This window comes from Cyrtonyx montezumae, unplaced genomic scaffold (genome assembly GCF_038088225.1).
Source record: "Cyrtonyx montezumae isolate F1298 unplaced genomic scaffold, pur_monq_1.0 scaffold_17, whole genome shotgun sequence".
Classification (NCBI taxonomy): Eukaryota; Metazoa; Chordata; class Aves; order Galliformes; family Odontophoridae; genus Cyrtonyx; species Cyrtonyx montezumae.
In genome coordinates, this window is record NW_027071903.1 from 21,936,649 (window position 1) to 21,963,717 (window position 27,069).

The 27,069-nt window shown below is 39.5% G+C and overlaps 3 protein-coding genes across 6 annotated transcripts in view; 2 read left to right on the plus strand and 1 right to left on the minus strand.

The window, feature by feature from the left end:
* APBA2 (amyloid beta precursor protein binding family A member 2) overlaps positions 1 to 27,069 on the plus strand; it is a 289,129-nt gene that overhangs the window by 190,599 nt on the left and 71,461 nt on the right. For 2 of the 4 annotated variants that reach the window (XM_065733733.1, XM_065733737.1), the window contains exon 1: positions 20,476 to 20,566. The gene's annotated coding sequence lies outside the window, so the exon portion shown is untranslated. Of the gene's footprint in view, positions 1 to 20,475; positions 20,567 to 24,277; positions 24,493 to 27,069 lie in introns of those variants that run through there. The other 2 variants (XM_065733736.1, XM_065733735.1) reach the window with 2 other exon arrangements.
* MPHOSPH10 (M-phase phosphoprotein 10) lies at positions 57 to 6,525 on the minus strand. Its single transcript, XM_065733728.1, has 11 exons — positions 6,430 to 6,525; positions 5,158 to 5,821; positions 4,238 to 4,386; positions 3,642 to 3,804; positions 3,245 to 3,386; positions 2,750 to 2,817; positions 2,036 to 2,173; positions 1,716 to 1,826; positions 1,382 to 1,489; positions 753 to 983; positions 57 to 399 (listed from the first exon to the last, which is right to left on the minus strand). The coding sequence occupies exons 1-11, from the start codon at positions 6,504 to 6,506 to the stop codon at positions 250 to 252; spliced, it is 2,001 nt and encodes a 666-aa protein (XP_065589800.1). The 5' UTR covers positions 6,507 to 6,525; the 3' UTR covers positions 57 to 249.
* MCEE (methylmalonyl-CoA epimerase) lies at positions 6,613 to 14,844 on the plus strand. Its single transcript, XM_065733729.1, has 3 exons — positions 6,613 to 6,713; positions 11,207 to 11,547; positions 14,173 to 14,844. Exons 1-3 carry the CDS (start codon positions 6,683 to 6,685, stop codon positions 14,323 to 14,325), a joined length of 525 nt encoding a protein of 174 aa, XP_065589801.1. The 5' UTR covers positions 6,613 to 6,682; the 3' UTR covers positions 14,326 to 14,844.

The following is a 27,069-nucleotide window of genomic DNA, read 5'->3' on the forward strand; positions in this document are numbered from 1 at the left end:
AATAGCCCATAGCCAGCACCTGCAAGTCACATCAGAAACACTGTTACAGACCTGGCTGATGCCACAAAGTTTTCATTCTGGAATGAGATGAAGAAAGATAGGGAAACGTGTCTTTATCACAGTTTAAACCTTCCCAGAACACTTTAATGACGTACAAAATGTAAGAACCATTCCAATTCAGCATTAAAATACAAACATTGTTTCTGTATATATTGATACATACAGATCAAGTATGAATTAAAAAGTCAGTTATAATTTAAGCTTATGGATAGAGATATCCTTCTGCTTTTTTGGTTTCTTCTTTAACTTGTTTGCATCTTTGATTTGCATTCTCACTTGATCTTGTAATTGGGAGAAGAAGGCTTGGGATGATTTCACAGCCTTGTCTTTTCCTTCATCCTGTCAACAAGAAAATAGTTACAGCCAAGAAATATATAGACATCATCATAATCATATTTATCAGTTCTTTAAAAGAACTCATATATCATCCGTAACTAAAGCTTGATTTTCAGAGGGTCATGTTTACCTTCTATATTTGCACACACAGAAACAAGATAACAAGGTTTGGGCAAGCAAGCACATACACTGCTTGGGTCCAAGCTATCTGAAGGGACTGCAGATGCAATCATACCAAGAGGAACAGGAGAGAAACGAACTATTCCCTGTAAGCACGCTAAACAATATCCCAGGGATTTTAGAGCTCCCCAGATACTGAAAATGGAATTTTGCAGGGACATCTGGGAGCACCATACCTTCAGCAGTGATGCTTTGCCTTCTTTTGTAAGCTTTTTTAATTTTGCTGCAGCAGCTTTTTTGCTGAGTTTTGTGCCTTGTTCTGGTTTCATCTTTTCAAGAAGTTTTTGACGTTTTTCCTTTTCCCTTAGCTTTATACGTTTACGAAGCTTTTTCTTTCTCCGCTCTCGTTTTTTGTCTGTGGGAGTCTTTTCTGCATCTGTTTTTACGTCACCAGCTTTGTTCTTTTCCTAAAGAGAAAGAATCTCTAGATCCATAAGCACATAAAAGAAAGCTCACCTTACAGTATTCAAGTCCACCTTAGCATTTTGATTATTTCAGATGTTTATCAAGCTTATCAAGACAGACTAAAAACTGACAGAACCTGCTATTTGTACAACTGAATCTACTGCCATTCAACTTTCCCTTCCACTCAGCTATATATTGGAAAAAAAAAAAATTACCATCACAAGTAAAGAACAAAACCCAGCCAGACTACACAACCCAGGATGCCTGAGTGGAAGGTGAGAGGCAGAATTCTCTCACTGAAATGACAAGTGGTATACTTTTATATATATATATATATATATATATATATATATAAGCATAAAAGAAAGAAAGAAAAGAAAAAAGTAAGCATTTTTATTACCTTGATCTCCTCTGGTGCTAAGAGAGCAGCATCACTAACAGCAACAGGTGCTACTTCTTCCATACTTATAGCTGGCAGGTTTGACACTATTTTAACTTCTGGCACAGGCTAGAAATAAGGAAACATTCAAGGCTGAGTGCACCATTTCAGAGAAGCTTATAGCTAATGATATACTAGGGATTTGGTTTCGTACACAGGCAACTATAGTGCATCTAGTATGAAAACAGTAAGTTCTATGTTCACATAAAAAATATACTTGAAAAATGGAAAGTCTCCAGTTCGGGAGAAAAAAAAAATGGAGGAAGAAGAGTAACTTTGAAACAGAAATACATACCGGTTTGGGCATGAAGTGGAAATTACAAAGAGCATCCAGTTTTAGGAAGAGTGAATCCATCATTTCCTGAATTTCTTTGTGCTCAGGATTTTCTTCTTCTTCTGTTTTTTGCTGTATTAATAATGCAATGTTACTGCACCATCATTCATAAAATGATTTTACTTTAGCAAGATCGATAACATAGTATGCAATTCACAGCTATTCCACACATGACCACTAAGAAATACTGAGGTATTTCTGCTAATGTGAAAGCAGTTAGCAGCACAGAAGTAAATATACACTTTTATGTGATGAAAGAGGAAAACCACTGTTTATGTTACCTGGTGAAGTTTCAAGTACTCTTGCTCATAGATCTCAGCAAGACTCAATTTACTCTTTTCATGATCCAAAGTGATACGTTTCTTGTATTCAAAGGCATCCTCTTTGGGTTTTTCTTTTGGTACTACATCATCCCATGCCTGAGAAAGTGATAAATTAATTATCAAATTGAAGTACCGACCAATATGTGCAACAGCTTATTTAGAACATTAACTTATCTGGTATGTAGTTCATGCACGTGGCTCCCCAGAACCTCTGGAAGTTCACACTCCCATTTGTAAATGTAATAGAGAAATATAGCTCAAGTTTATGTGCTTATTTCCAGTGGATAGGGGCAAAAAATAGTATAATCAACAACAAATATGTGATTTCCTTACATACTTAAAATATGCTTCCAATATGCACTTTTATTTATTTCGGGGGACACAAATCTTTTATCAGCAGTTTTTAAGTAAAATAAAGTACACAACTGAGCCTTAGTTTGTACTTAGAATGCAAAAGGAACTACACAATTAGGGTCACAGTCAAAAGTTTTGAGTCTGGCATTATACTCTAAATTAACTCCTTACACAGTTTAAAGACAGTTCAGGAAAAATGAAACAGTCAGTTGCAGAAATCAATCAAGATAACTCCATATCTAACAATTCAAGAGCTTAAACATTCTTGTGAACCCACTTCACAAATAAAATAGAGAGAGGAGCAAGTAAGATATTAACCTCATCCAATATTCTCTGCTTAATGATATCTTCAAGTTGAAAAGTAGTTTCTTCTGTGATCACAGGAGCTGGGAAAAAGAAAAGATTAATGTTTCTCCAGCAAGACATACTTTCTGTCATGAGGAATGAAAAAGGAAAGTAAGTCCTCAATAAAAATGTATTCTTGTGAGATTTTTGTTGGTAGGTGAAGTAAACAACGCTGTTCTACTGCAGAGATTTAAATGGGAAAGAGAATCACATTACAAGGCACTTGTAAGTGATTAAGTCCACCACTGTATTAATGAACATTCAGTAAAGTTAAAATTGAACCAATAGATGGTACTTTCCCATATTCTCCAGAATGAAAATGCACACCTGCAGAAATGTGCTGAGATGTTTAACTAGTGTTCTGTTACCTTTCACTTGAGTCAAGGGTGTTATCAGCATGCTTAGACCAAAGACAATCCAATACAATAGAGCAACATGCTTTCAAGAAAGTCACACTGCAGTACTTACCCATTCGGACTGCATGATCAAAGAGCACTGTTTCCTCCAAAAGGCTGTTCTCAGGTCTCTTATGTGCAGTCACTTCCCCTTTAAGCTGCCAAGGTTTCTCCTCTAACAACTCTTCTTCTAAACTTTTTATTTTTTCACTCATCTGAAAAACAAATCCCCTAAGAAGTTTAGAATGGTTCACAAGTAAACTCAAAGAAAGAAACAGCAATTTCAGGTGCTTCCAATTCTTACATAAAAAATGTGAAAACATAATTCCATACATACATCAGATATACACAAACCTCTTTTATTTTTCTTAAGTTGCAAGCAGCCTCTTCATGTTTCTCTGACTTCTTCAGCATCTGGACACCAAAATAATGGCCATTGTTTCAAAGTATTAGAAAAATAAAACAATTACCTTTTCCTGTCTCTTCTCAAAAGAAGACTTAATCTCATCGAGATCAATACCCTTCTCTAGTTGCATATCAGTATCATCTCCTGTTTCACTGTCATCTGGCAAACTAAAGGAAACTTTTTTATTTCTCATATTTTCCATGATCATTTCACTGGAATCTTCAACCCTGTAAAATTAAAATACAATGTACGATAAAGTGGAAGTTTAAAAGCTGACATTTTTACATGAAGATGTTTCACTCACTACACGTTTACCAGTCACAATTAACTAACAGTTAAGAACTACAACAGACTTTCAATGAAAGCTAAAGACAGAGACACTACGGAAATTTCTGTACATTAAAACCAACTTTCAATAATTGAAGTTATACCATCAAATCGTTTATTGAAATAAATCCCAAGAAACACTCAGGAGAGAAGTAAAACACTTTCTGGCTGAGACAGTAATAAAATCCACAATGATATGACAGATAAGGTAGTATAAGATACTATGGTGAGTAAAGAGAGCCTAGAATCTACATTTCATTTTCTACTTCAACAGAGTGGCACATCCAGTGTAAAACTGCAAGAACATTTTAACTGCAAATAACACAAACTTACTCAGACATGCTTTCTTCATTCTCCTTTTCAATAGCACTATCTGCTTCCTCATCCTCATAATCTTCAGCATCAGTAGCTACTAAGTTGTCACTGTCATCAACAGGATCAAAGAAATCTTTGTATGTTAGATCTCTAGAACTTTTAACTGGCTAAAAACAAGAGATAAAAAACGTGTTAGGATGACAGAAGACTAAGGGGATCCTGCCTCTGACAGGCTAACACCAGGGAACAGCAGTACTTATGCAACTAATGCACTTTATCAACACGGTAACTCGGAGAATCTCAGTATAACCTCTTATAGAAATAGGCAAGACATTCTGACAGTCTCTTACTTCAGCATACACAAAAGCCAGAGTAATAGATTTCACTGGTATTTGTACATATTCCCTTACAACCTGGGCATTCTTTGTAGCAAGAATCTCAGGCAACGTTAATAAGAAAATAACTTATTTTCAAAACAAGTACACAGCAACTCAGTGAAATGCGAGTTACAAAACCACATTCCTGAAAAAAAGAAGTTGCCAATTCCCTCTGCTCTGGCTTTGCACCAGTCACCCTAGAGATCTCCCATCACCAGAGGTCAGCGTGAGCAATGCATCCTTGCTTGATGGGTCAGGTATTCTGCAGGTCAGCAAGGTCATCTTACTACATGACCACCTAGCCCTTAACTCATGCAGAAACACAAGACCCATCTAAAGAGAAACTGGAAGATGCTATGTTTTTCTACGTTAGTATATTTTGCTAGTGGTTTATGTCAAATACATTGTTAATGAAAAGCCTCAGAAGTAATAATTAGTCATTTAATAGAATTTAATTTGACAGTTTGTACTTTGAGCTCAAAAATTTAAGTCACCCTACCAGATTTCAGATCTTGATTTAAAGAAAAAGAATTCTGATAATTACTTTACTGATATTCTTACTTTGACTTTAGCTTCTTCAAATTCTTCTTCCTCATCATCTGAGATAATGTCTTCAAAATAGTCAATATCATCTTCCTCCTCCTCCTTCTCCTCCCTCTCCCCATTTTCCTTTTCTACATGTTCTAGAAAAGCTTCCATCTCAGCCAGCTTGAAAAATTTGTCATCCACTACAGACTTTCTTCCTGTTTTTTTCACTGTTGCTTTCTTGGCTGTTTTAGTTTGTTGCTCTAGTGCTTCAATATCAAAGTCAACATCAGAATCCTCATCACTGTATTTCTCTATTACGCTTTCTCTGCGTTTACTTTGCTTTTCTTTAGCTTCAGTTTTGTGTTTCGCATAGGCGTTCTCCTGTTCAGTCTCTGCTTCTATCATGTCTTCCACTTCACTACCACTGCCAGCTGTTGCACCAGAGCCATCATCTTCCTGGTCAGAGACCAAGTAAAGGTCTTTATCATTGGTACACTGCGCAACAGATTTCTTGAAGAAATCAAGAACCGCATTGTTCTGGAGCTCTAGTTGTTGCCAGATCTGTTCTTCATCAAAGTTCTCTATCACCAGCTCTTTGAGAGGACTTCCACGAACTACACTGCTTCCCAGAGACTTATTTAAATCGTAGAGAGTTTTTGTCAACATTCTGAAGTCAGCAGCCAGCTCATCCTGCACACTGGGAGTAGGGGAAAAAAAAAAAAAAAAGAGCTTTAAAGAACACAGCAGGTGCTGTTACCCCCCCCCCACACACACACACTTTTACTCTGCAGAGCTCGCTTTCACCCATCCCCAGCTTCTACTGAGTTAACTGTGCGGCCACACTCCTGCAGCTCTCTGCTGAGGCCTTTCAGTGCTGCAGCCCGGCATCCTAAAAGTTACTGCTTTTGTACAACATTCTACACACGGGAGTACGGCTATCGAGCATTCCCAGCAATGGGCACGTTGTAGTTAAGTCTCTTTGCTACAGAGTCTGAGGTAACAGTCGAACACAACGTCCCCCATTTCTGTACCTGCATCCTATTATATTCTGATCACATATAAGCATGCCAGAAGTTTTGGGAAAGTACGGCACCAAACGCCCAAGATCCCCAGCCCCAAAACCATAACCATCCCCTCCGCTACTCGTTCCCCAGCATTCATCCTCGGGCACCACAACACAGCAGGAAGAAACAGACACCCCGAGGATGAGGAAAGGCAGCGGCAGGGCCCGGCAGAGCGCGGCTCTGCGGTACCGGAGTTCCGCCGGGCCGCCCCGAGGCCCCGCGCCCTCGCACCGCGCGGTACCTGAGGAAGCGCTCGGGCCGCGCCGCGGCAGCGCCCGCCACGCGAAGGCACTTCTCCAGCCCCGCCACCGCCGCCATCCCTCTCACGTGCAGCACTCCGGCTCCGCCCCGAGCACCTTCGACGGCTCCGGGCAGCTCCAGCACTCGGCACCGGCGTTCCGCACACGTACGTTCCGGCCGCCCCGCACAGACCCGGAGCCGTCCAGGCCCCGCCTGCCTGCGGCCGGGCGGGCTGCGAGCGGTGGGGCGGAGACATGGCGGCTTCCCTGGGGCTGGCGGCGGCCGGTAACGCGGGGCCGGGCGCGGCGGGGCTGCTGAGAGCGGGTGCGGCGCCGGGCGTCGGCGCACGGCGGGAGCGGGGCCGGGGCCGCGCGGGGAAGCGCAACTTCTGCCTGCCCTGCGCTCAGAGCCGCCCCGCGGCCTCCTTAGTGGCTTCACGGGCCTGCTGCTTGCTGTGCGACCTAACGGGATTGGGTTTAAAAATGTCCGATGCGGATGGCATTGTCTGACTTAGAATACACTTGCACAGCAAACTGCCAGCTTAATACTTACGGCACCAGGACAGAGAAGCAAAGAGGAGCTTGCCTTTAAAATGTAACAGAGGTCAATTGCAAAATTCTTGTCCATGCATCGTAGTAATCATATGAACTGCTCCCTCTCGTAACAGTAACGGCAGATTGCCCTCACTGTACCCTCACTGCGCTGTTTTACTGCAGGGAAAAAAAGTGAATGAGACTCGGTGCACTCCGGTGCTCCTTCAGAACTACGGAGCCATTCTGATCTCCTCAGGCACAGAGCGGCGCTAAGGATGGCCCAGGCCTTGCTGGCTGGCAGTTTCCAAGGTGCTAAAAGCACCTGGGATTTAAAACAGACATTTGCACCAGAGAGCTAACACACAGCTCCACCATGCCCAGCTGCCCATGGTGAGAGCACTATCTCTGTGCTTGGGAGTTTTTCTCAACATCAAGCAAAGCAATAGAGCAGTGCCCAGTGACAGGGCTCTCCTCACTGTGACCCCTCCAGAGAGCATTTGTGTATTCAGTAGAATTTTGCTTGTATTTATTTACCTCACCATGTAAGTCAACAAACACTGCCTCCATCAATGGCATCAAGCCTATGAATGAACATTTGCAGGATGCCATTTTATGCCTCTATGAAGACAACTGTATGTGTTTAAACTCTTGATGCACATAATACTAGCACTCAGACAACAAAATAAAACTCAGATACAATAAAATATGTTCTTCATATGATACTGAAGATGGTTACATGCATTCCACAGTAATGCCAAAGCTAAAGACAGTAATTATATACGAAGGCAGGATCTGCTGAATCTTCTCTAAAGGACAAAACACGTACAAGATGGGGTTATCTGTGTCTGAAAAGTTACATATCTAAAAAGAACAGTAGCGTAAATGATACATATAGTAGGAGGAGAAACTGCATGAGTGAATTTGGTCTACACGTGCAAGTTTGTCGAACAGAGAGATACTTGGATAGATGCTTTAGTCAGTATCCATTGGTTTCAAAAGGAACAGTCTTATTTTTTAACATGGGATGAAGTTCAGAATTCTTTGAGTAATTCTGTATGTTACTGGATGAATACTTTTGTAACTGAAAAATGCAGCTGCATCTATCTGAACAAAGGACTAGTTTTGTGATATATGCATCACTGACTGAAACATGAAAGTGTTGGAGTTTCATTCTGAAGTTGCTGCAAACTTTTCTTTTTCACTGTGGAGTCATCCTTTGATTACTGGGTTGCTACTTCATAGCACAAAAATGAGGCCAAAAACACGAAGATGAAAAGAGAGTAGAATTTCAAGTAACTAGTAACTATATGGTTACTAATCTATATAATGCCAGAAAAATACAAATGCTTTTTGTTTTTCCTCAGCCAATTCATACCAATCATTATGGAATTACAACATGCATAAGATGAGAGCTAGGATAAAGTCACACATCTTCAAAACTCTAAAAGAGTGCTCTGTCCATACATACTCACTGAAAAAAAAATTAGTTCTTAGCAGGAATAAGTGGTTTGATGCATAACTAATGCTAATATATGAGTATTTTGACTTTGCAAGAATCTAAGGATTATTTTTAACTTTTTCACTCTATTGTCTTACCAGGAAATACTGCAAAAATCAAATGTTTCTTGAGGAGAACCCAACAGAAATAACACTTTCTATTTCCTTTACTGTTGCTTCAGTAATGGCCAAGTCTCTCATTTCTGTCAGTTTATTTGAAAGTAGACAAAATGTAAATTAAATCATAATAGCCATGTAATCTGTGTGAAGTACAGCAAGAATTGCAGATGGGAGATATCAAGATGATTAAGAAAAACTGTAGCTTTTCCTATCAGTCAAGACTGCCTGAAAATCTACATTAGTAGTATTTCCACTCAATCATGGCATATTAATACTTGGAAACAAGAATGAGATAACAAAAGTATTTAGAAAGCATCAGAAATAGTATAGCAAGTGGTTATTTCACATCATTTTTCTCTTTTGGAAAATACTGGCTTTCTGTAAGTGAAAGTTTATCTTGCTTCACTAGGAATTGAATTGGACCTTAAGAAGTGATGACAGGATACAGCTATTAATCTTAGGCAGTTGAAAAAGAGTATTTGACTTTTTTTTTTTTTAAATGCATTATTTACTCTGGTATCCTGGTCAAACTCAAGCCTATTTAATTATCCATGCCTCTAGTTATACCAACTAGAAAGTGCTTGTTTTGTTTTTCATATTATAGAGCACTGCACACTACTGCTTCCTCAGGCAATTGCTTTCTTCACTCCAGATGCAGTTCCATTTAGATAACAACTGTATCTACAAAATAGTTTCTGTGTAGACATTTGAGAAGCAAAATGTTTTCTTCCTTCTGCATTGAAGTTGCTGGTAGATTTTGTTTTAATAGGTAAAAAGCTGAAAAGTACTTTGAAATATAGAGTTACTATACTACCACTATTACAGCCTGAAGATAACAAAAGCAAAGAAGAATTTTCCAGAACTTCTGGCTGTGATGAAAGTGATGACAGGATATACTGTGTGAAAGGCTGGCAAGAATTACACCAGAGCAGTTGCTTGGAGAGCTGAGCAAGCTTACGGAAGAACTTAGTGTAGGATGCTGATTTACTATCAAAATATTCTGAATATGCTTACTTTTATGGTAGTTAGTATTTGAAAATATGTAAACTGCATACTGTAATTTTAAAGCTTATACGTAAGCGCACACACACGTATCTCAGTGTCTCAGTGCTGCATCATTCTTGCTTGTGAAGTAAAATGAAATGATAGCTGTAGTGTTACATTGAAATGGTACTTCTGTTTCCTACTGTGAAACCAGATGATTAATTACTGCTGTACCTTACAGGGACTAGTAACTTTCCAGAGTACAAAGAGCCTGAAAAATGTAAGCCAGTCTATCCTAAATGTATTGGAAAGCATTCAGAATCTCAGTGCATCCTTGGCACAGTCTCTTAGCAAAATGGCACATTTGTGAATCTGCAGCTAAGAATGCATCAAAGACAAATGCTGAGATGCCTCTAGCTTGGCCTTGAGGCACTGGGAGCTCTGACATGGCCTAAAGCAAACTGGCATGAAATTCAAATGCTGCCTTTCTGAATATATCCTTTCATTTAATTCTAATTGTTGTGCTAGACGCAACCAATAAGAGCAGTGTTTCCCTCCCATCTCTCCAAATTTGACAGATTGATACTTCTCTGTAATTGTTCTAATTGTACTTTTTTTCAGATTAAAAACCAACAACTTTAGAACTATTTGAGCAGAACACAAATAAGACGTTACACAGTTCAGTACTGTCTTGTCAGAGCAGTCTAAAGAGCTTTATAGACATCTAAGCAGTTTTTCATGGCACCACGTTCCTCCAGGTTTTTCTCCATCTTTTGTCTACATCCAGGTGTCAGCCCTTGCCTTTGTGTTGTCATCCAGTGTGTTTTCTTTTTCATTACCCTTTCATTTATGATGAGACAAGCGGTAGTTTCTCTTAAGTCATGCTGAAGTCAGTGGCACTAGTTGCATTAAAAAAAAAAAGCAAGTATTTTAATCTTATGAATTATTACTGTTCAGTAGGAAATTGTATTATTCATTGTACTTAGAGAGAAATATTTCTAAACATCTTGGAATAGGTCAGTGAAAGTGAGTGTAAGACCTCTATGACACATTAGAAAAATAAGAGCAAATAAAGACAAAATCATCGGAGAAAGAGAAAAAAGGAAATGAAACACAGGAGATGATTGCGTTCCTCAAGCCCCAAACACAACATGACATTTCTTTCCTTGCTGGAGTCAGTTATAACAGATAAAAGCTCAAGTCTTTTATCTTTCTTTTGAGTCTCACAGCATCAGTTAGTTGTGTCCTAGGTTTTTGTTGTTCTTGTTTGCTTGTTTTAAATCCTACATGTACAGGTGTATCCTCATTTCTTTCTGTATTTTATAAGAAGCTCTGAAAAAATCAGAAGAAACTTTTAAGTACATTATACAGTTGACTGCTGTATTTGGCCATGTATTCCTATTTTTAACAAGCATATATAAGCATTTAGAACACTTCTGAATAATTACATAGTCCCTGAAAAAGAATTTCCCTTGAGCTGAGGTTCTACGGAATAATTCTCTCCTTGGTCTCCATCTACATTCTGCTTTCCACAGTAGTTTGCTTACAACATAGGGTTTACAGTAAGGTCTCATTAAAAGGGCAAAGAGTGATGCTGATACTTTCTCAAAAACATTATATTGATGCTATTCACTTTTCTTTCAGGGCTTCTTGCCAGATTGCAGACTTCAGCTCTCCTAAGACGAACTTTGTTATCATCGAATTCTTTTTCTCAAAGCATTCCAAGCTGTTTGTGGAAATTGGGCCGACTTAATCATGTAGCAATTGCAGTACCTGACCTGGAGAAAGCTCAGTCCTTGTATAAAGATGTGTTAGGAGCACAGGTGAGCGAGACTGTTGCTCTTCCTGAACACGGTGTCTACACTGTTTTTGTGGAGCTGGGAAATACAAAGCTGGAACTGCTACATCCTTTAGGAGAGAAAAGTCCCATTGCAAGCTTTCTGCAAAAGAATAAGACTGGTGGAATGCATCATATCTGCATTGAGGTACTTAATATATAATAAGATAACAGATATGAAAGGTTTTTTTTCATAGGCTTGAACTGTGTAAAGAAAGAACATACAAGGCTGTCACATTTGTGAAAATTTCTGTTGTAGAGATGGAAGTCTTAAGAGTGGCTTTTTCCTGTTTTGAAAACCCAAGTTCAATTCTGTAGATGATGTGATGAACTTTTCCTCCTATATGCTGTAAAAATTATATTACGCATTGTTAATATATATGCTGTGTGGAAGGACAAGTCCAAGGGCTTGTTAAGAGTGACAGGTGGTAACTTCTTGAGTTTGGAACTTCCTGACATATACTGGAAAAAGATGCACTTGTATGTTTAAGGTAAGGCATGGTTTAGATTTTCAAAAGTTTCTTTCTATTTGATATGTCACTGATAATGGTATAAGGAAGTAAAAAAAGACCATTGATCACAGGGACCAAACATCAGCAAAGTCTGCAGATTCTTCTGTCCTGTTTTTCAGCAGAGAGATAAATTTGGAAGCTATAGAGCATAAAAGTGTTGGGTGCAGTAGACATCTTATTTACTGTACTCCTATTTCAGTGTAGATGTTAGATGCAAAATTGCACATTGCTGCCTGTTCTTAATGCTTTCCGTATTTGAGTATTGCAAATTTTATTATTTCACTCAAAGAGTTATAAATAAACAAATAAATAAAGGGATTCCTGATGTGAGTGAAATGGTTTTCCAACTTCATCTATAAAGACCATTCTGTTTTAGAAACATGAAGGTGAACCTAAGGAAATGGGGAGTATAGGAGAGTGATTTGCAGAGAGACCAGAGAAATGCTCAAGCCCACTGTGGGACCAGCAGTACTAACTTACTGGTATGAGAGAAAGAAGATGCAGGCACTTTTCAGCAAAACCCTCCGAAGAGTTTCAAGTAAATGTAATCTTTTTTAAGAAGTTATAGAAAATGTTTATTACTGTCTGAAAGTGTTCTGTGTAGTTCTCCATTTTGTAGAGATAGGATCTTTCTTGTTGAAGACAAACCAAAGACAGTTGTCAAGGGAAAACATACTGTTAATTATGAAAACTGTGAAGATTGGGATATACTAATTATCTCGTGTTGAAAAATGTAGAAGTGTTGTATGAAAGAAGAGAACATGTAGCTGTGTACCGTAGGCCAAGAAAACCACACGTCATAATGGAACAGATAAACATACGAGGTAGTACTACCTGCAGCCAGATTTTCCTAAATGAAGTCACAGAATTCACTACTAGATTCTCTATGCAACAAATAAATAAAGAAATCAGAAGAAGATTGTCCAAAGCCTCCTGTAATAGTGGTCTCCATTTAAATTCAAATGGAAGGTTACAGACCAATTTACGTGGAAAAAAATATTCAGTAGTTGGCTCGATGCTTAAATGGGACTGAAAACAAATCTGGTCAGTACCATAGACAGTCAAAAAGAATTGAACCACTCCTTCCCCAATTTCCTATTCCCCCCAGAATGAAAATCCTAGCTTTTCAAGGGATGCTCTCTTCTGAATTTGAACAAAAATTTATAAAGAAAAATTGATCTCAATTGATTGTTCATTTGAAATTTGAAAATATTTTGTAGAAATAGTTTTCCATGAAAAATCATACTGCAAAAAGCTGAATTCCAAACATATCTTTCAATACTAAGGTGGAAGTCTGATGAGTTTATCAAATTGCTGTTCGTTTCTTCCTTCTGTCTTATTATTCAAAGAAAAATTTTATACAAGTGTGTTGGGTAATTTGCTTCGAACAAAATAAGCATTTTTAGAAGAAATTAAGTAATTCCGGATGATCTGTAATTGAAATTAGTAACTGCACTGAAAAGAATGCTGAACATTTGGTAGGATATCCAATCCTGAAAATCTTAACATGATTGCAACCACAGACTTCACACTGTGTTTGCTCTCACTGCTTCCTTAGGGATAAAGAAATTGATTCCAGCTGAGCCCAGACGCAGTTCCTCTTCTGGCCATCTCTGCAGGAGCTGCAGTGGCTTTTCTGCTTGAGGGAGCAACCTGAAGGGGGCTATGGGCTGCTTCTGACACTTGTGCTGTCTTTCTTTATATAACACTTGAGTCATTTCTTTAATTTTTTTCCTCTGGCTGACTGGTAGTTGTGTGTAGGAGGAGTTGTAGGGAGTTCTGAATTCTGATGAACAAAACTGCAGCAAATGAGTAGGAATTAACAGATGTCTGTTACTCTGAGTCAAGGCTAGGCATCTTTCATGCAATACCATTATGAATGTTTATTCACAGAGTTAAGTCCAGACACCTCAACTGGGAAAAAGAAAAAAAGCAATTATTTTAATTCTAGGTCTTTATAGATTATTGACTATTGACTTCACTAAACAGAGTGTGAATTTTTATATTTTGAAGGATGGACGCATTTAAGGTTTAGAAACATTCAAATAATTTGATCACATGACATCGAACTTAAGATCACATTATATAGTTTAGACAGGTTTTTGATAATTACATTTCCCTCCAGGAAACTTCTGAAATTTAATGTCAAATGCTATTATTATAATTAAATTTGATTAAAAAAAAAAAAGAGAGAAAGGAACAGGTCGTAGTCGGGATATTTTCTGGAAAACTTCTGTAAGCTGTATTTTTTCTTTTATAAGGTTGATGACATAAAAGCAGCAATGGCAGAACTGAAGAAAAAAAAGATTCGAATATTGAGTGAAGAGCCAAAAATAGGTGCACATGGTAAACCTGTGATTTTTCTTCACCCTAAAGATTGCCACGGAGTCCTTGTGGAACTTGAGCAAGCCTGAACTGCAATATTTGTAAATAAGACAATAAATGAGTTGTGAAGTTACTGAGCTGGTGCTGAGAATATTGATGTGCTATTCAATCTTTACAAATTCACTGTAGTTCCTGTGAATTAAGTACAGCTTTTCAGCAATGAGATAGTGCTGCAGATTTCTTTTTCCCGCATTTGATTTTCAGAATCAGTGTGTTGACATTTCTTGAATTCACTGATTCTCAAGATGTATACATAAGCCAAGTTGCATTTATAACAGTAATTTTATTCTGTTGCCTTGTGTTCTTGCTGCATAGCTTTACTTCTGTAACCACAGAAACTGTACAGTTTCTAGGTCATCCCACATTATTTTGTTCTACATTTTAAAGCAGAGACCCAATTCTCAGTGACAACAGTAAGAGCTTGGATATTCCCTTTAAAAATAAATGTTAGGAAAAGGAACATCGTACTTTCTGTTTTCACCATTCACTGTCTATGCTTCGTGCTGATTGATTGGTTCATGCAATAAATAAATCCATATGTTATTGTATGGCTATCTGAAATCATTAAATACCTTTTCCTTGGTGTAACTATTACTAGTGAGGATGTTACGTGCATAAATCAACACTTAGTTGTTTTATGAACTCTGCATATGCAAGCAATAGGAAGGAAAGTGTCTGAAAAATTATTTGACTGAGATATATTTCAGACTTTAAGATGCATCTTGCATTTTTGTTTTTGTCAGGTAGCGAACATTTGTTTTCAGATTTTATCCATAGGAAGATCAAATAGTGGTAAATCACTTGCTTTGTAAATATTGTTTTCTAATGCAAAAATGCTTGCAGAATCACTGGAGAACAAGAATACGTAAGTCTTGGTTGTGAACAGTCTCCTCACATCAGAGAGCATGCGGGTGTATTAGTTTCTTATAGACTGCAGTTTGTTGACTTATTCATGTCCAGACTTCACTTTATTTGTGCATATTAAACAAGCAGTGTTTGTCCTGATACTTATCCTTATTGTGATATCAACTACAGAAATGAAGACCTTCTGTTTCTCACATTGTTTTTCTTAGTCCTTAGAAATAATATTTTTACTAGCTAAACCACAACCTAGAGTTTTTTCCTACATCCCTGCCCATACTGTGAACTGTTCCAGCTTGATCTGAAATAAGTTCATTTTATTCTGGGGTAATTCTTATTTAGTGGGAGTTGAATTGTTTGTGTTGTGTCCTGTTTGCAGCAACAAACCACAAGCATAATTTTGACATGAGATTTTAAATGGTTTTAAAGACATTGATGCTTCCTTGTGATTCTTCTGAAACAAACACTGCAAAGTTGGATTTTATTTTTCATTTTTTGCCCTCAAACCAAGTACTTCTTCTGCCATACTGTAAGGAAAACAGAGTCTTCTGTGAGGTTCTTGGATTTAAGCAAATCACTGTTTAGAGGGTAGTTTATGATATTAATTTCAAACTGTTAGAGAGATCCTAAAGCTCAACAGGGAAAAGGATGATGACTTGATATTCCTGAAATATGATTCCACCATTCTCAGAGACATTCTATTAGCAAAACTGCTTTGGTGTTTACAACACTGTGAGCCATCTTTTCTGCAGCACCATCAGAGGATGTTAGGGAACCTTGCTGATTACTTGTCAAGATAACTGAAAAGAAGTTTTTGAACCCTAGTTTGGTGCTATAGAACACAGGGCAGTCCTCCCTAGGTTAACAGGAGATGTCATTTTGTGTATGATGCATTAATACACTTAGAGTAGTAGCCTGATGCAGTACTAGAGAAGAGAGACTTTGAGTGAACAGTACTTAGTCTGCATGTCTCATTGCGTTCCCCATCTTATTAGCAAAAAGAAAAACTTGTAGTGCTTTTAGCTAGTTAGTAACCAGCTATTTTCTGACTGGCTGCAGTAGGGTTGCCTAGCTCTAAGTCAAATGATATATTTTTTTCATGATAACTTAGTTATGCTCCTATCTCACTCATAGTTTATACATTTCATCTTACTAAGTTGGAACTCAAAATTCTAACAACCAAAGAAAGAAAGAAAGAAGAAAGAAAGAAAGAAAGAAAAAGAAAAACGAGTTGAGGACTGTAAAACTAACCATACTGCTAACTGGGGCATGCTTGCTACAAGCTCTTATCATTTGTTAGGAATAGACCCCTTACTTGTTGGGGTATGTGCTATAAGAGAGACCTAATTTTCTGTCTTTGGAGCTTGGAAGGAACAGCCAAGTGAGCCGGACAGATGAAGAAGCTGAAAACAGCTAAGTTATATTGAGAGAAGTTTCGTCTTCATGGACATAACTCCTATAAGCTTTGGTAGAAATAAGATCAACCTCTATACTTCTGGCAGACTGCTAGTCCTTGGCCTTAAATGAGAGCCTTCACAAGTAATTATTTCAGATGTATCAGCGTGCTGATCTTCTGATAGGTGGGGAAGGTGGGGGGGGCAGTGACTAGATATAAGGGCTTACAGGTGTTCTTTGTCACTGCCATGACTACAAAAGGCAAGTGAAAAATCAGGGATGCAAACTGCAGAAATAGAAAGCTGTGGGGCCTTTTTATTATTATTTTTAGTACAGAGACACTTAAATGATAGAGCTTAATCAGTTTGTAAGGTTTTGACAATGAATATTTGGTTGGTTGTATGTTTTATTGATTTTCTGTTCGTTTTTTGAGGTACAGCAAAACCTTTCCTCATTATGTCAAGCTTTTTGAAGATAAAATTATAACATTTTGTCAGTAAATTTTGTCAGACTTGTGTCATTTGTCAAGAGCATGTTCCCAGTTCCAGTCTTCTCATGTGTCTTTTTTCCCCTCTGAGCGCAAGCATATTTGCTTTTTATACTGCCTAAGGCAGACAAGACACATTTTTCTAGACTCCACCAACATTACTTAGGCAGCTAAAGGGCTCATAATTAAATGATGTAAAATTCTTTTATGCAACCCCTAAGTCTGATGGGGGAAGAGAACAGGCTGCAGGATGAAGCCTATTCTGTATGAGACAAACCTAGAAACAAACTCAAAAACCTGAGAAAAAAACCTAACTACATGCATTTTAGGAGCTTACAGTTTTGCTCTGGTTTTATCATGTTTATTCTGCAATTAACTCTCCTGAATTAAAAAAAAATAGTATAGCAGTTTGGATTTGTGTTCATTATTGCCATCTTTACCAATTTTATCATAAGTTTTGGAAGAACTTCCTCTGTTCTGAAGCTTGAGTTGCAGTGTTTAAAACAGTTGTGAGACTGACAATTTGGAATGTGAATGAATTACAAGAGAAACTTCTGCTCACCACTTCCTGAATGGATATCTTTCTTAATGCACATGCAAAAGTATTGCTGCATATCATTAAGGACAGTCCTTGGATTTGGACTGTCTTGTTGTGGTAGACTAATGGAAATTGGTGTGACCAAGGAGGTCTCACTGGAAGACAATGGAATGTGAGGATGTTGAGATACTAACAGAAAGTGCCCTGAATCATTTCCTTGGAGCCTCAGTTGATTCTCTCCTTATAAGAAATTCTTTCTCTAGTGATATGATTTAGATTTGTTGGACTCCAGAACCCATTGTTAAGAGAAAAAGGTAAGAATTAATTGTTTTAGTAAATACTTAACTGTTTTATCACTGTATTTGTCTTCTTGGTGAAATTATTAGACTGTGAAGCAGAAGAAAATGCCTAGCACTTCTCATGTTGTTACTGGGTGACACTAGAAACAGTAAGTTAACCAGTGGTTTAAATCACGGAATTTTGAATCGTAATACAGAAATGGAAACTAACAACTTATACAGGACTCACTTAGAACTTACTGACTCATAAAGGAACTGGACAACATTTTAAAATGGAACATCTTGCCTTCTTAGGAACACAAATTCTATCACCTTTGATAAACATTTTCAAAGCAGTTTGAATGTTTTATGAAATGTAAATGTATCATGAAGGAGGAATGTTCGCCTCTTAAAATTGTATAGTCATTAAGTATCTATAACATCATGTTATCTGTGGTGTTTCATGTTCATTTGCACCATCTTTCATACTTTTAAGAGCACTGTTAACTGCTAAATATACAGCATAGATTCACAAGTCAAGAAGAGTTCTTCCAAACATTTTACGTAGCTATATTTTGAAGCACTTTGTGACATTTCTAGATGTAATATAAAGTGATCTTTAACTGTTATGCTTTGTTACAATAAAAATAGTACATAGGTACTAAAATCTTCCATAAAATGTTTAATGAACCTTTTAACTCACTTTTAACATTGCATTTTTCCAGTAATAAAGATAAGTTTAAGTCATGATTTTAAACAAACAAAAAGTTCTGAAGTAGTAAGTAACTGAGTACTGTGAAGGCATTAGAGACCAGGCACAGTTTGCATTACATGGGAAGGAAAATCCCACTTCTGCATCAGTGGCTGGTTTGTATGGAAAAGATTATTTTCAGAAGTTGAAGAGTAGCAAAGATGTGTATCATTGGGGTGATATTATGTACTTTATTTTTGCCTTCCTTTTTGGTATGTTACATTTTATAAAAACCATTTGTCTGAGTCACTATCTCTGAAGTAAGTTGAAGGGAGATTGTTAGGAACTTAAATTTAAGAATTTTAAAAATGTATCTTATTCCCTTTTGGACCAGCTGTAGCACAACACTTGCAGCTGCAGCAGCTTCATAAGGAAAACAACTAGCTGCCCTACGTGGCCGGGAATATGGCTTTTGATGTGTTGCTTGAGAAAGTAAGAAGTTCATTATGTACACAAAACTTATTTCATTAACAATATTAAAACACAATCTTTTAAATATTTTGTGTAAAACATATATGCATTACAATTTATGTAATGTTTGAGCTTTCATTATTTTCAAAGGAGAACTGAAATAAAAGGTACCTACGGGAGAAAAACAGATGAGAAAAACTACCACAGCCAAAAAAAAAAAAAAGAGAGAAAAAAATAGAAACTTAATAGCAAATGGCTGTTGTGTGAATCATAACAGAAATCTTAACTAAATAAAAAATCCACAAGTTGGGTTTCCATGAAAGGCCTTTGCATGTAGATGGAATTTGAGTTGGTGCTAAGCAGCTGGTATAGCTACCAGGGCAAACAAAGCATGCCAAGTTGGATGGGATGTGGGGTGGGCATCAAGACCGAGCTGACTGGAGTGCAATATAATTACATTAAGGCAGTTTTTCACTTTTGGCTGGCATGATAAAGATTACTTTTTACAGTCAGTTATAACTGACCTCACACATTCTCATACCAAGTAACCACCATCACATGGCTGCTGTGGGAAGATCTCACCATTTCTGATAGAATGCCTGAGAAACCAACCAGGTTTGTCATTCACCGTAAGAAATGTCATCCTTGGAGAAACTCACTTCAGTGAGCTTTTAAGTACTATATATACTATAATCCTTTTTAGTTGATATATAGGTTTTATGTATTATCGGTGCAAGAGGAGAAATACTGATTGCACCTCTAAGTCTGCCCCTGGGGTGGAATGTTAGGAGCCAGGTGCAGGCACTGCAGTGTTCAAACTTCCATTTTTAATTCTATTTTGTTGCACTGGAGCACCTCGCGCAACATATCAGGAATGACCACAACCCGAGGCCATTAACAGCAGGATGGCCTTCAAGGAGCGCACTTCGCAACAAAATGGGATGGAAGACTGACAAGAAAACGTAGCCCACACCAGGGCTGGGCTCCTGCACGTGCAACCTGGGTGCATGTGGCTGTCAGCCTGGATGCCTCCATCACAAACAACGGTGCCCGAGGGCTCCCGCGGGCAGCCCCAGCAGCCAGCACTGCTGGGGGAGCACACCCGGCGGGTTAAGCCCAGCACCACTCCACCCACTTTCGGTGCCATTTTGAGAGGCTCAGGGGCGTACCCCAGCTCGCCGGCCGTCCGCAGGGCAGCGCGAGGGGTCTGCCACGACCTCCATACAGCGTCGCCGGGAGCGGTACCCTCTGAGGGGAGAGCGGCGCCCGCGCTCCGGGGCGCGAGGACAGCGGCGCGGCGGGACGGGGCGGGCTGAGGCGGGCGCGAGGCGGGGGCGTCCCCAGCTCCCTGAGGCGCCGCGGCGGTCGCGCTATGCGCCATGCAGGTTCCCGGGCGGCCGGCGGTATTCTCGCACGCAGCTTCCCGGGCTCAGCAGCCGTCTCGGTGTGTGGCGCCGAGGCAGGCACACAAAAGAGCGGTTGCGGCTGCCCCCGTGTCCGTAGCCGCGACGCGGGGTGGGGACCGGACCTCGCCGCCGTCAGCCGGTGGGTAAGGAGCGGGGCCGCAGGGCGGGGGCCCGGCGGTCAGTGACACGGCGGGGCCGGGGCTCCACCGCGGGTGGGGCGGCAGCATCCCCGCTGCTCCTCAGGGGACCGGGCAGCCCGCGGCGCCGGGCGGGCACTGAGAGAGCCGACCTCGGCCCCGCGGCGCATCTCGAGAGCAGAAGCGGGGGCCGCCCCCGCCCCGTCCCCGGTAACCGCGCTGCCCGCGGGGGGGACCCTCCCGCGGCGGGGTGACGAGCCCTGCGGCATGGCGGCGCGGGGTTCGGGGCTGCCGTCGCGAGGCGGTGCCACCGCCGCCCCTCAGCCGCCGGGGATCGGCGGAGCGGTGCATCGCAGTGCATCGCGGTGCTCGCTCTGCTCCCCGCGGGACGGCCGCCCCGCGCTGAGCGTCGAGCCCTGCCCGCCCGGCGTCCCGCGGCCCCACCGCGCCCGAGCGGCTCCGTACGCTGATGCGGGCGGTGCAGAGACCGGCGGCGTGACACATGCACGATGTCAGGGTTTTGTTGCAGGGCTGGAGGCTCCGGAGTCCGTTAATAGAGTGAGACGAGAGGCAGAAGGAGCCCTCATGCAATGCAGCACCGCTAGGAGTTTGTATTTGTTTCTCATTTCGTGCCTCCCGTGTACCAAACGGATCAAGGATTGACATTTGTTTTTCTTTTTTTTTTTTTTTTTCTTCCCCGCTCCCTTCGTTGTAAGATCCGGAGGGAAAAAGCCATTCCATAAGGAACTCCCGATTTTTCTTGGATTAAACAGCTCGAGGCGTTATATCGTGATTTGCTTTCCCCCTTTGGAGCAGTTTTTGAATACAATTTTTGTATTGCCGTAACAAAAGGGATGGGGGTGGGGGAGAGGAGGGGAAAGCTGCGTTTCTGACTGCATCTCGAGAGGTGAGGGCTGGCTTCTTGCCTCGGCAGTCTGCGCTTTCAGGGCTCTGTAGTTAGCATCCTCAGTGCCGTTCTGGTGTTTGCTGCATGGCAGTGAGGGCGTATGAGAAATGTAAATAAAGAAGGCAGAAATCTGGTTGCAATTCAGAGATCGTATGCATTACACTGAGGTTTAAGAAGAGTCATAAATGACTGTGGCCTGTTCGAGTAAGAAATGGAAATGTTTCGGTTGTATTACCTTGTCAAGGCCACTGAATAATCTCCCTGGAGGGGGCTGGGAATTATGTTTGCAGAGAAGGTATTCCATCTATTTTGCCAATTGCCCAATGCTCCCTTGTTTTAGCAGCAGAAATGAGAAACAGAAGCAACTGCTATCATAGTTTTTTGTGGTTGTTTGTAAGGAATAGTATTTCTACATAGGATAATCTTAAAAGGAATGTTTGTGTAATTATCACCACTTAAAAGTAAAAATACAGTACATGCTGGTTATCTGTATGTTGAAAAGCATAAGATGGAAATGGATAATTGTATAGTCCAGATTTTCCTCTGTGTGGGACAGCCAAGGTGGCTGGAGCTTTTCTTTCCATTTGTTGTGCTATGGGTACTAAACCACGGAAGGGGAAGCTGCTGTACTCATTCCACTATAGGCTTATAAGGTTTTATGCTGCAGAGCTGTCCTTGTAAACCTTGACTGTCAGGCTTCCAAAGCCTAAATTCTGTGATAGTTTAGGTCTTATCTGCACTTGGAAATAGCTAAGGCTATTTTTAAAAATGCAGCGTTGCCCCTAATCATCAGCTACATGATTACTTCACCCTGATCCTTTAATCATAAAGAAAAAGCATTCCTGAAAAGGTTGTGGTTGCTCAGCTCTTTTGGTCAGTGTTACAGTTCTAAGTGGGGGCAGTTTGAAGAGTGATTTTAATTTTTTTTTTTTGTGTAGAGTTACTTGATTGATGCCAGCTCAGGTTGGAGACTGGAGATAAATTTTAACAAGAGCTAGGTCCTTAAAAAGTGACCTTTGATTAACGCTGTAAACATGAGGAACTACTTCAGGAAGCACATCTCTCCAGCTGCTCTGACAAGATTACTCGCTAATTTCCAAAAATATCATTGCTTATGCCTCTTCCATGCAAAGGTGAATGAATGCAGCAAGAAGGAATCTGTCCCTGGCTACCAGCTCACAGAGAAGGATAAAGATCTTGTTGTCCAGAACCAAATGTTGGTTGAAGCCTTTGAACCCAGCCTCAGTTGGCGCAGCCTGGAGTTTATGACCTTTTATGTCCATTTGCTATTTAATCTGTGCTTGAATAAAATAGCCCATGCTTTAAGCCATTGCAGCAATATAGTCTTCAGAGCAGCTTTGCTGAGCGGGCTCAGGAGTTATTGGTGGACATCATGCTGCACAAGAACCAGATGTGTGACTTAGCAGCAAAGATGGCCAGCAGTAAGAGCTAAGCAGTGGAGGCCAGGCCCTATGAAAGGAGACTTCAGGACTGGGGCTTGCTCAGCCTGGAGAAAGAGAAGGTTTGGGGGTAGCCTTCCAGTACTTACGTGGAGGTCATCTAGAAAGTAGAGCACGCCTCTTCACAGTGGTATGTGGCAGAGAATGAGACAACAGGCACATGTTGAAATGAGAGATGTTCAGGCCCGATATTAAGAGAATTTTTTTCAGCCATGAGGACAGCGATACATGGGAGCAGGTTGCCTTGAGAGGTTGTATGGTCTTCATCCTTGAGGATTTTTAAGACCAGACTGAATCTGAGCAACCAGGTTTGGCCCTTCTGAAGGCCATGGTTTGAACAGAATGTTAGGCAAGACCTCCAGCACTCTTTCCAACCTGAATTTTCCTGTGATCCTGCAAACAGTTCAGTGTTTGCACCTATCCTTAACCGATACAGGAAGCAGATATTCCCAACACATAATACTTTATTTTTTATTTTATTTTTTATTTTATTTTATTTTATTTTTTATTTTATTTTATGTTATTTTTTATTTTTTATTTTATTTTATTTTATTTTATTTTATTTTATTTTATTTTATTTTATTTTATTTTATTTTATTTTTTATTTTATTTTTATTTTTTAGGAGGAACTAGTATTTCCCTTCTAAGGCTAATCCATGTATCTCAGCAAAGACAGAATGTAGTATCAATGTGATACGCTGGGCACCTATCATTTCCTTTGCTGATAAAGTAATGCATTACTATATGCCTCCTGGGGAAGAGAGATTTACTTGATAAATTTATATTTTAATGTTGGTGTAAACAAAAGGTAGAATACACTCTCTAAGTAGTTTTTGGCACTCCTGTCAGGCAATTGAAGCCTTGGAACATGAGTGCAAGAGACATAATAGTTGTTCCTATAGCTGGAGAAAATAAAGCACCAATACAGTTGTATGGATTTCACAAGATAAGAGGAAGACCTGCAAGTAGAGCCAGAATCCACTAATTTTTAGACACTTCACAAAACGTGCAATTGCTGGTTAAAATGTTTGTTGTAAGTACTTTGGATGTTTGAAATTGCTTTTTATCTTCTGGGAAGAGCAATAAAACATTAGGATTATATATTTATTGATCTTTTTTTTTTTTTTTCTTGAGGATCTATTTATCTTTGGAGACTGTATGAAAAGCAACACCAGAAAACACCATGCATCTCTTGAAATTTTCAATGCTTTAGGTTTGTCTTGCCTTCAAAAGCTAAACATACAGCATGTAAACTTTATGATGGCATCTACGAGGAGAGAATTTTCTTTCAAGTCTAAATTTTGTCAAAACTTCAGTCTCATCTCCTAATGGTACCATTTTCCAAAGAAGGCTTTATGCCATTGGTAAAAACAAATACTGAATGAAGCGTTTACTTCTGATGTTCATAAGTAAATGCACTGTCACCTGAGTACATTATGTTTCTTTCCTTTTTTGTTGCAGTTCTTACTGTCTTCACCTACTGCAGCAGAGATGGATGACTTGCACTTCAAGAGGAGTGAGTTAGAGTAGACCAGAGCTGCTACAGAAAACTGTAGGATTAATAGGTACTTCCACCTAGGCAAAGAAGGGAGAACTAGAAGTTTTGTAAGTGGGGATGAGAAGATACAGGTTATCATTCTCATACAATGAGGCTGTGTGATGTAATGCTGGGGATGCATACTCTAAAGCATATTCATGCATGAAGGGATCATTTTCTTTAAAAATATACATAGATAAAGAGGAAACAAAAGTTTGCCAAAGGTGTATGTGTATATTTAAAAAAAACCAAAGGGCTTGGATGGAAGTATTGCAGTTATAAGCAGTATGGGGTTTGTAGTATAGATAAGGATTTTCAAATAACAGTAATTCTGCAGTGCTGATATCCACCTGGATTCTCACTGGCGATTACAGGAAGGAGTATTTTGAGATAGTTGTCTGTTTTGAATATTAAAGATGAAGCTTCCCTTAGAGAATAGTACTTCTAATTACAGCCTTTAGTAATTAAGGTTCATCCGCATAGGAATAACTTGCTATTGTTTTATTTCTTAAAAGACAGGTTGAATATTTCCATTCTGTTAATTGAATGAAGTAATTTCTGAACTACATTTTGTAAATTGATGTTGGGAGCATTTGCGAACATGTCACTAGCTAGCATTATTTCCAGTTTTCTGCTTTCCTTTTATTTTTGGGAAGATTCCATACCAAGGAAGAAACAAAACACGTGAAAAGTCACATGGAACCAGCTCTTCTTGTCATGAAGCATTTGCAGTAGAGCAGGAAGTTTTGGAGTGGTTTTGGTAATAAAACTTGGGGAAAACTCATCTACATAAAAGACAGACCTGTAGATCTTTAAATGCTAAATTACTTCAGGAGCTGTAAACTGATTAGAGAAATATTATTAAAACATGATAAAGGAGGAACACTGGGGGAAAGAAGAGGAGGCACAGTGTGAGAACATCTGTGTTGTTGGTGGTGATAGTCTGTATGTGAAAATTCTCTGAGGAGGAGGAAGTGATGAATTTTCAAAGTGTAGGCTTCAAAAGGGAGAATATTTTAGAGGTAAGGAATCTGGCTGACATTAGCTACATTTCCACAGTCAAGGTGATACTTGCCTCAAATGGAGTGAAACACAAAACTATGAAGTCACAGAATTGCTGGGGTTGGAAGGGACATGAAGAGATCATCGAGTCCAACCCTCCTGCTAAAGCAGGTTCTCTACAATAGGTCACATAGATAGGTGTTGATCAGGGCTTAAATATCTCCATAGAAGGAGACTCCACAACCTCTCTGTGCAGCCTGTTCCAGTGCTCTGTTATCTTTACTGTAAAGAAGTTCTTCTGCATGTTTGTATGGAACTTCCTATGTTCAAGTTTTAGGGCATTGCTCCTGGTACTATTGCTGCAGACCACTGAGAAGAACGTGCCTCATCCATTTGCCTCCCACCTCCCTTTAGAGATTTATAAACGTTAATTGGATAAGTCACTGATGTGTTGTGTGCACGAAACCAGAATAACCAACTACCAAGGAACAAAACATTCAGCCTCTATGCCTTTCTTTTTCTTCTTTTTTTTTTTCTGTTCTCAAGTATTCCAAACAATTTAGCCAAGTATTTTTTACACTACATAGCTTTTTTCCCCTATCACTGTACAAGTTCTAAAACAGGGTGAAAGCTAAAGTTCCACAAGGACAGCACACAGAAGATAATCCTAGAAAGAGTAGCTGTATTTGGTATTCACTGTTCAGATTCTGTGAAATAGCTAATCTTTATGTTAGAGAGAGAAAACAAAAGAAAATAGGATTCCCCCACAGCCCTCTGTAGTTTCTACCTTCATGTATAGACAGAAACAAGGGTGCTTGTGTGGAATTTTTGTCTCCTACTGTGCTGTTCAAAATTAGCTTCCTCTGCCATACGTTACTGGTTAGCCTGTCTTAGAAGTCTCAGAAATGCTAGTTAATTTTGCCTTTTCCTGCCCCAGCAAAATGATGATGGAGTAACTAGAAAGAAGAGTTGCACAGTCAAGATTCTGTTCTGGAATTACATTGTTTGTTTGATTGATTGACTTCAACAAGAGCAAAATGATACCGAGTAGTTGCCATTACAGTCTAGAATCACTCATACCAGCTTCCACAGAAATAACACTTCAGTCCAAGGGAAACTGACCCTTTTGCTTTAGTCAAATGTTAAAACAGGCCTCAAAACTCATACTCTTCAAGCCAAAAAGAATGCCCTTTCAACACATCAGAGTGAGTACATGGAAATGGAATTGCTTCTCATTCAGAAGGAAGACTGCTATACTGCTACCAAATACACAGTAAATCGCTCTTTCAGGAATTAGGGATTTTATTTTCTTAATGTTCTGTTCTAATCTGTCGCTTTTCTATTAAGTATGGCCACCCTGACTGCAATTTTTCTGGGTCAGAAGAGTTTTCAGATATTTGATACCACTTGCTACCAGGTTTCATGATTGCTGGGTTGGCTCGAGTGAGGCTTGCCTTGGTTCCACATTCTTACTTTGCAGCATAGCATGTTGTTGCCCTGCTACTGGAATTGCTTGCCTTTGTATTTAAATTTACCCTTAACAAACTTATATTTAAAAAGAATGAACTGTTAACGTTAAAGTACATTAGAATATAAAACAAAC

Bases quoted from the DNA above. Each gene is read 5' to 3' on its own strand.
- MPHOSPH10 (XM_065733728.1), bottom strand. From the start codon at position 6,506: ATGGCGGCGGTGGCGGGGCTGGAGAAGTGCCTTCGCGTGGCGGGCGCT. The intron at 1,827-2,035 runs GTAACATAAACA...TTATTAATACAG, and splicing joins AGTACTTGAAACTTCACCAG to CAAAAAACAGAAGAAGAAGA. The intron at 984-1,381 runs GTAATAAAAATG...CTTTCTCTTTAG, and splicing joins TAGCACCAGAGGAGATCAAG to GAAAAGAACAAAGCTGGTGA.
- MCEE (XM_065733729.1), top strand. From the start codon at position 6,683: ATGGCGGCTTCCCTGGGGCTGGCGGCGGCCG. The intron at 6,714-11,206 runs GTAACGCGGGGC...CTTTTCTTTCAG, and splicing joins CCTGGGGCTGGCGGCGGCCG to GGCTTCTTGCCAGATTGCAG. The intron at 11,548-14,172 runs GTACTTAATATA...TTCTTTTATAAG, and splicing joins TGCATCATATCTGCATTGAG to GTTGATGACATAAAAGCAGC.